At 36.7% G+C, this 9,169-nt stretch overlaps 1 protein-coding gene across 1 annotated transcript in view; it reads right to left on the bottom strand.

Moving 5' to 3' along the window:
- Positions 1 to 7,203, bottom strand: part of LOC107679175 (BTB/POZ domain-containing protein 9-like) — an 11,962-nt gene extending 4,759 nt beyond the window's left edge. Inside the window, exons 1-9 of the mRNA XM_016474676.1 lie at positions 7,149 to 7,203; positions 6,978 to 7,038; positions 6,135 to 6,343; positions 4,874 to 5,237; positions 2,983 to 3,250; positions 1,815 to 2,037; positions 1,360 to 1,479; positions 175 to 284; positions 7 to 97 (exon numbers count right to left, since the gene is read on the bottom strand). Of these exons, the coding sequence (XP_016330162.1) occupies positions 7 to 97; positions 175 to 284; positions 1,360 to 1,479; positions 1,815 to 2,037; positions 2,983 to 3,250; positions 4,874 to 5,237; positions 6,135 to 6,319 (1,361 nt within the window). The 5' untranslated portion in view covers positions 6,320 to 6,343; positions 6,978 to 7,038; positions 7,149 to 7,203. The remainder of the gene's footprint in view (positions 1 to 6; positions 98 to 174; positions 285 to 1,359; positions 1,480 to 1,814; positions 2,038 to 2,982; positions 3,251 to 4,873; positions 5,238 to 6,134; positions 6,344 to 6,977; positions 7,039 to 7,148) is intronic.
- Positions 7,204 to 9,169: the final 1,966 nt, after the last annotated feature.

Here is a 9,169-nt window from a genome sequence, read left to right as displayed (position 1 = left end):
TGGCTGGTGTCCCCGTTCAGCAGGGCATTTCTGCAGCGACTCACACCCTCTGTCACACTCGCACAAGCCTGCACAGTCGCGATGTTCTCTGTGGGAACTGCAGGGAGACATGGGATGAGTTTCAGGAGCCGAGCTAATATGTGTAACTTCCTGAAATGAGGAAAACTACATTACCCAGTATGCCTTTCTCCAACGTGAAAGGTCGCTGTGTGTACATGCAGTCCAGAGCCACCAAGTGAAACACTTTGTTGACAGTGTTATGTGTCCCCACAACACGAATAAACCTGCATTCACAAAAAAGCAAAACAGAAATGTTTACAAACACAGACTTCAGTTAGCAATATAACATCTTACAACACAGTAATCAATTTCTGTTCTCTTCAGTGGATATTTGTTTGAAGTAAATTTCTTTGAGACCATACATGCCACCTGGGACATCCTAAACTTTTCACAGATACCAAGCTTTGGGTTTGACCACTGAAAATTCCTCTATTTGCTTTTTTAGAAAATCCAACATCACAACTTAGCAGATTTTATGAAAATAAGAAATGTACATACAATATTTTGTAACAATCATTTTTATTTGATTGACTTACAACAAAAATGTTAATATACAGTAAATAATAAATTGTACATTATGTACATGGTTTGTTCAGCATGTAAGTATTATATAAACAAATCATTCTAAAATATATTGGTAATAACTAATCTACCTTCCAAAGCTTTGGGGTCAGTAAGATTTTTTTTAGAATATTTGTGTGTGTACTTTTATTCAGTAAGGATGCATTCAATTCAACAAAAGTGACAGTAAAGGCTTTTAAAGTGTTACAAAAGTTTTATATTTCAAATAAATGCTGTTGCTTTGAACTTTCTGTTTATCAAAGAATCCGTAAAAAAAAAAAATCTATCACAGTTTCTACAAAAATAATAAGCAATACAACTGTTCAACATTGATAATAATTAGAAATGTTCCTTGTGCAGCAAATCAGCATATTAGAATTATTTCTGAAGCATCATGTGACATTGAAGACTGGAGTAATGATGCTGAAAATTCAGCTTTGCATCACAGGAATAAATTACATTTTAAAATACATTGAAATTGGTATAGTGTATTGAAATAATATTTCACAATATTACTGTATATTTGATCACATAAATGCAGAATTTGGGAGCATTAGAGACTTTTTTCAACATACAAAAAATCCTACAGACCCCAAACCTTTGAACATTAACGTATTTAGTGGAATTTGACATTTCTGTGCGTCATTTAAATTAGATCTATTAAAAACACCTCTTAAATGCAGGCACGACTACTTTTATATTATACACACTAGTGTACATAGAAAAATCAGGTTCTACCTGCAGACTCGTGCTGGAAAATAAAGATGCTGCCAGGAGCGGCAAAGAAACTTGGAGTGATCCACCACACGCACCCAGTCCAGCTCATCCATAGACACTTCGATATAGTACGAGTATGACCTACAGATAAGAAAGACCACATATAACTAACATGTAACAAAAAGTTTAGTAAGAATATCGTATATATTTAAAATGAGCCACAAGAAGACGTTGCACTAAGTTTAACATTAGTTCTTGTGTCTTGTATCCAAAGCCATCATATCTCATATAGCTACTTTTATGGTATGGTTTTTGGCCTTTCTGGAGCTCATCAGCATCTATTCTCATTCCCTTTCATTATATGAAAAACAGAAGCATGGAGAATCTCTTTTGGGGTTTAGAATGACACGAGGGTGAATAAATGTTGACAAAACTATCGTTTTTGTGAGTGAACTAACCCATTAATGTTGCATTACCTGCTGTCCTTGTCCCACAGCAGCAGACGTAGGTGGTTGATGATGGAGGGTTGACCCAAGCGGACCTGGATGCCAGAGGCTCGTCCCTCTTCTTCTATGGGGTGTCTTGAGAAGCCGTGGTCTAGATCATAGTTCTGCGTGTCTCCATCCAGCAGCGCAGACTTCATCTCACCCTTCACCACCACAGCACCGTGTTTCATAGTGGCAATGTTCTCCTCTAGGACTGCAACACACAGAGCACAGCAGTGGAAACATTTTATCACACCGAAACAGACTCTTGTAATGATTGTGTGGTCGTGCAGTTTCAATTTCTTCTGCCTCGGGATCTGACTCAGCTCAAACATGTTCGGCTTGCCACCTCAAAAATCAAAACACACAACATTTAGTTTCTTTCCCATACTTTAGAATGTGTCCTGTTTAATAAAAAATTTTCAGAGCAAAAAAAAAAAAGACTATCAAACATTTTTATCATGATTTACAGAAGGCACCCACACCATGAAAATGTCATTCCGTGTAACAATAGTTCATATAACAAAAAATCGTAATCTTGTCAAGCATATTTAGAACCAGAATCATTTGATGTCATTAAAAGACCTCGACACAGAGCAGCCCCCTCAACACAGGTCCAATTCTCACTATTAACTACAATGTTTGCCTCAATAAACTCCTAATTTGTTGCTTATTAATATTAAGTAAGGTAGTTGTTAAGTTTAGGTATGGGGTTGATTAATGGATCTAAAATATGGTCATATAGAATAGAGCATTAATATGTGCTTTATAAGTACTAATAAACAGCCAATATGCTTCTAATATGCATGCTTGTTAACAGTGAGAATTGGTCCTTAAAATAAAGTCCTACCTAAAATTTTGTATAGCCACTTTTTTTTCATATATTTTAATAAGCACAGGTCAGAATAAGGATATTGTTTCATTTTTTCATAAATGTGTCTGTTATGGAAAAACAAAACATTATTTCATCCATATTTTGACATTTTATTTTCACAAATATTATTTGAAACAATAAAGCAGACGCTTTACTTGCATTCAGTGTGGTTTCTATGTATATAAAATCACTTTTGGAATTTAATTTGATGCGGACACCAAACTGGGATGTCTCGTTTTTGACCCATGTATCTACAGACTGATAAGCAGACGGAAGTAAACACACTGAGCATGCCGCGGTAGTTAAGGTCCATGTCTCTGCTCTCCGAGCGGGTCTGTATGGCATCTAGCAGGTCGTCTGGGCTGAGGAGACCCGAGGGACGAACCACATTGAGCATTTCAGAGAGGGTCATCAGGGGCAGCCGCACTGCTGACATCACTTCCTTCGCTTCTGGGCCGTCGCCGTTGTGGTGACACCAGCGACAGAGGGCCTGAAATATCTCCCTCTCACTTGCAGCGAAGGAATCTCTCCTCACAACGGTCAACAGGGCAAACTGCAGAGAGGAAAACGAGGAAACAGACATATTATGTATTTATCGTAACTAGACAAAAAAGTTAATCAAGACAAACTTTGAAGTTGGCTTGAGAAAGCCTATCCTGAACATTTGAAGCAGTTGTAAAAGCTTGAAGTTTAAAAGTTAAAAAATTAGATAGATGTTGCTAGCATGTTGTTAACATGTCTTAAAGGTCCCATGACATGCTGCTTTTTGGATGCTAGATTCCAGATTGGGCCATCTGAGCTTTCATTTTCTCAAAGGCAAAGCAGGATACCCAGGGCTCGGTTTACACCTATCTCCATTTCTAGCCACTGGGGGACCATAGGCAGGCTAGGGGAACTCATATTAATGTTAAAAAACCTCATAAAGTGAAATTTTCATGCCATGGGACCTTTAAATGTGATTAGCATGTTGTTAGCATGTTTCTAGCATGATTACCATGTTGCTAGCACATTGTTGGCATGTTATAGCATGTTGCTAGCATGATTTAGCATGTTCTAAGCATGATTAGCATGTTGCTAACGTGGTTACCATTATTAGCATGTTGTTAACATGTAGTTAACATGATTAGCATGTTGCTGGCTAGTTTTTAGCATGATTAGCATGTTGCCAGGATGGTTATAGCATGATTAGCATGTCGCTAACGTGTCTATAACATGTTTCAACATGATTAGCATTTTGCTGGCATGTTTTTATCACGATTAGCATATCGCTAACATGTTGCTAACGTTTTTTTAGCATGATTAACACGTTTAACATGATCAATGTGCTGATAGCATGTTTCTAATATGATTAGCATGTTGTTTGCATGATTAGCATGTGGCTAACATGTTTTAGTACATTGCTAGCCTGCTTTAACATGTTGTCCTAAACACTCTAGCCCCCGGTTTCACAGACAAGGCTTAAGCCTAGTCCTAGACTAAAATGTAAATCTGAGCTGTTTCAACTGAAAGAAACTTGCACTGACTGATCTTAAAACATGTCAGTGCCTTTGTTTTGTCTTAAGATGCGCACCAGTAATGCTTTTTTATAAGGCATGTTTATAAAAATTACTTAATTGTCCTAATTGAACTATTGCCTAATCCTGGCTTAGGCTAAGCCCTGTCTATGAAACCGGGCCTAGAAGTCTTATTGTATAAGTTTTGACGCCCTCAATATGGATCTTTTTGTATTTTTGATCGTCCGTTTAACGAAAATAGTAAGCAAGATATAGCAACTAGAGTCAGCCCAGTCTGAAGTTCTGAGCTGAGTTTGTTGGTTGTATTTTGAAAACTCTAGAAGGAAATACATTTTAAATTTAGTCTCAGAAGAAGAAGCGGCATAAATAGTAAACCAGTAAGTTGGCTTTCTTAAGCCAACTTAATTATTATGTTTTAAAATTGTCAAATTGGTTACACTTTATTTGAAGGTGTCCTTCTTACAGTGTAATTATACATTTAAGTACTGAGTAATATTAATTAACTACATGTACTTACTATATGGTTAGAGTTAGGATTTGGCTTAGAGTTACTAGCACGTAATTATGCATAATTCATTGTTATTATAATAGTAAGTGCACGTAACATATGTAACAAGGACACCTTAAAATAAAGTGTTACCGTCAAATTTTCTATAACTCACCTTTGAAAGCGTGAGAAAGCCGTCTGACCTCAACACTTCAGTGGCGTTACGGTCCATGTAGGCCATGCAGGCCTCGGCCAACCCATTCAGACAGTACAGACTAGCCACATCAAACACCAGACAGACGTTTTGCGTGCTCAATAAAGTGCGGAGGAACTCGCATATGGAGCCCTCTAGTGGCTGGAGGTCGTAGCGGTGAGCCAGCCCCAAGAAATCTAACAGAGTCTCTTCTCTGGCTTCACTCAGGGTGGCTCGGCCCGTGTACAGGTACCGCAACAACATGGAAAAAGCCTCGGCACGTGTTTCCTCCAACCGAACCTCCGCCTGGTCCCGGGACTCTTTCAGCCCTCCATACAACAGAGCCCTGAGGAGTCCAAATGAAAGACAAAGAAAAAAAAAGTTATTTTATTACTATTTTATTTACAAGAAATCAACATTTTACAAAATGGGTATCTCTCTGCAACACTGACACTGTTATTGAACTGAAAATGTGTCTCTCAATAATATGTGAAACTAAATGATAAACAAAGAATAGCTGATGCAAACTTTTATAATGCAAACAAAGATCTTGTCATTTTTTTTTGTTTTATTTTTCTTTTGTGATTTTGTGTAGAAAACATAAAAACGTGTATTTTGTAGAAATATCAGCATTAAATTCTCTTTCTAAGATTAACAACTTGAAACATTAACCCTGTTAGCTTTCTGAATTGATAATCATATCCTACTTTAGTTAGGATATGAACTAACAATTTACATGAACTAACAATTAAAAATACTTCTAAGGCATTTATTAATCTTATTTAATTTAAACATTTATTAATAAATTAATAAAATGAAAAGCTGTACATGTTTTATTTAATGAACCTGAAATAATATGACCTAACAATAAACAGCGATATTTATATACATTAACTTCAACAAATATTAATAAATACTGCAAAAAAAAATGCATTGGTCATTGTTAGTTATTAGTTAATAATTTAATGGAATTGCTTCGTAAAGTGTTACCAAAATCAATAAGTTTAGCTTCAGATGACCCAATGCAATTTATTATCAAATTACTGCATCACTTTTGTCACATTATTTCTCTGAATGTTTAAAATCACTCAAAAAATGTACATTAAAAAAGAAAAAGGCATGTAGCCCATTTCATATAATGACCCAGCTTCATTATGGTACCAAATGGATTCTGTTCCTTATCATAAGTGATTTGACTCAAGAAAACGCCCCAATAGACATGCAACATCTCTCAAATAATAACCTGAAATACTGGCAGCGGGCTGCTAGAATGACTCTGTGTGCAGGAAAGCGCTTCTCCTCCACCACGAAGGTGACATCGCTGTACTCTTCACCGGTAACTAAAGCGCCGAGCTGCTCTGACAGGAGATGGAGGTGGTCGATCTCAGACGCGGAGCTCATCAGCCGCAGAGGATGACTGTCACTCATGATCACTGCTGGAGAACACCTTCACACCGCAATCATAAAGAACAAAAACGTTTCAATTTTTCAATGACCACTGTACAAAGAAAAGGAGTATTCCTACTGGACTCGACATTTATGTTTGCCTATCATATGTTTTAGTATATTAGTTTCCCCCCCTTTTGTCTGTCACTTTCCATACTGCTAGTGTTCATCTTTTGTAAAATATAAATATAAATATATATATTTAAAAAAATGTATTAATTGGAAGCCCTCAATCATGGTAAATACAATTTCACAAATGCAATTAAATTATCAAAATATCAAATATCAAATTTATATACATTCTGATGAGACACACGGTTTACAATAAGAAGAATATATAAATGAACTGAACATAATATAGATACGTAATATAACATAAGAACATTCAGTAACAAAACATGATCATATGTCCTCCTGACACTAACACTTTTATACACTAAATAAATACACATACAATCGAACACCTTGACTAGTTATTCAGTGTCAGTAATAATAAGAGCACATGTAATGCTCTATTTTAGTTAAAGACAATGAAATAAAGCAGTGTTACATTAGAAAAAAAAAAAGGTTACGTTATCGTCGTGAAAACTGACTCATAATGAGAATATGTCTGACTCTTCAGCTGTAAACCAACAACACTCACCCCACACTAATACAGATTAAATCTGTCTCCGGCTAAAGCCGACCGAGAAGGTAACTTTCTTGATTAAAGTGAATATATGTCAAATATATATTTAACATGAAATAAAACGTTAAAAACACATTTGTTAAGAGCTACTAATCCATCTGTTCCACTCCAAAAAACACCTACCGGATGTTTTTAAGGTGTCCTTCGTACGTTACGTGTTAATGTTGCAGCGCCTCTAGTGGACGGAGGAGGAATAATGTCATTCTGCCTCCGGTGCGATTGAGTGATGAGGAAGACGATTACTTCATCGACCTGGATTTCAGGTATTAGTACAAGTTTTTTAGCATTTAGTATTTTCGTATTTAGAATTATAAAACGGATAGTTCCGGTCCTTGATTCTGATTGGTCGAGCCAAGTTCGAAGCTGTTGTAAATTACTCCACAAACATACACCTTTGTTTACATTTGTGTGTTGCTCGGCAACCACTTTGTTGGAACCACAACCATTTCTGAGGAACTATGTTGTTTGGCGGAAGAATAATGTTTTTATTAATATCATTACGCTTTATTTGCTCCATTTTATTTTGTGAAACCTTACTACGTATATGGAATAACCATTTTTATAAAAGCAATAAGCCCCGTGAAGCCGTGGTTTACAGTGAATTTATAACAGCTAAGGGGGTTGTACAACGCCCCTTAGCTGTTATAAATTCACTGTAAACCACGGCTTCTTGGGGCTTATTGCTTTATTTTAGGCCTACATCAAGTCTAAATGAAAACAAGAAATCTTGGCAACATTGGCAACTATGTATGTATTTAATTTGTTAAGTATAATAACCCTAATTTGTACTCTATAGAAAATATATAGGCCTAATGCTTTATATGTATTAATTACATGATGAATTAGTACCTGAAATATAATTGGACAATTAAAGCACTCTTACGCTCACAAGGAAACAATAAGGAGTCTTCAACGGGCTCAAATAATTGAAAGTTAAAATATGCATTTAACAAAAATACAATATTAAGCTAACTCATACCAATATTAAGAAGCTAAATTTCAGCTCACTTTCTTTTCACATTAAAATGTAGAAGGCTCAAAAATTTGAATTCTCTTCTGTGCTTTACGACTGAGACCTAAACAGCTCTAGCAGACAGACACTCAAATTATTTTTATTGTAGATTAATATTAACTAAATGCATTCTTACAGCTTCTCGAGAGGTTGAATGCTGATGTTGCTTATCATGGCACAAATCGTGACAAAACTGGTTGGATTGTTGCCCAGCAAGATTCTTCATTTTGACCAACCCCATTTTATAGCCACGCATAAGTGTTTCTCGGCTTTTGTTGACAGCCAACTCTGCTTGAAGACACATTTTAATGCTGGTCAGCTGTTTGAGTACTTAATCTTCTTAAACCTGGTTCAGTGTAAGCCACGTGTTCAGACACGTTCAAATGTGCAAAGTATGTTTGCAGCTGCATTTCCTTTAAAGGGTTAGTTCACCCAAAAATGAAAATTCTGTCATTAATTACTCACCCTCGTGTTGTTCGAAACCCGTAAGACCTTCATTCATCTTCGGAACACAATTTAAGATATTTCTGATGAAATCTCAGGGCTCTCTGACCCTCCCATAGACAGCAAGGTAACTACCACGTTCAAGGTCCAGAAAAGTACCGAGATGATCGACAAAGTAGTCCGTGTGACATCAGTGGTTGAACTAAATGTACAGTACTAAAGTACTGGGACGATTTTGCGCAAACTATTTCCCAGTACCATTTAAAGGGTTGCATTCGCACCGACAGTGTGTACTAGGAAGTGACGTAAGCCGGTCGACAGCGTCGTCATTTGTGTGCGGCGTTCAACAACAGAAACAAAGAAGAACAACATTAACAACAGGAGGATGGAGGACGCTGTGATCGGAGCTGTGTTTTTGTTGTGTCTCGCGGGTTTCACAATAATGGACATGGAAAGTCGACGTATACGTAAAGCGATTGAAAGAACGGAAAGGAGGACTAAGAATCTCCAATGACAACTGGCAGTGCTACATTTGCTACAAGTGCCTGCACTTCAGCGTCCGTCCATCTATCGCTGTTCTCCATACTTGCGAAATAAGTTGACACAATGTTTACAGTATGTTTACACGGCGTTTTAAATCATGGCGGGTGAGTAGTTCCACAATTAGTTCTGGTACTATGAAAAGGTT

The sequence above is a fragment of the Sinocyclocheilus anshuiensis genome, unplaced genomic scaffold, assembly GCF_001515605.1.
Source record: "Sinocyclocheilus anshuiensis isolate Anshui unplaced genomic scaffold, SAMN03320099.WGS_v1.1 scaffold300, whole genome shotgun sequence".
NCBI classification, from domain to species: Eukaryota; Metazoa; Chordata; class Actinopteri; order Cypriniformes; family Cyprinidae; genus Sinocyclocheilus; species Sinocyclocheilus anshuiensis.
Note: the sequence above shows the minus strand (reverse complement) of the source record. Positions and strands in the feature narration are given on the sequence as shown.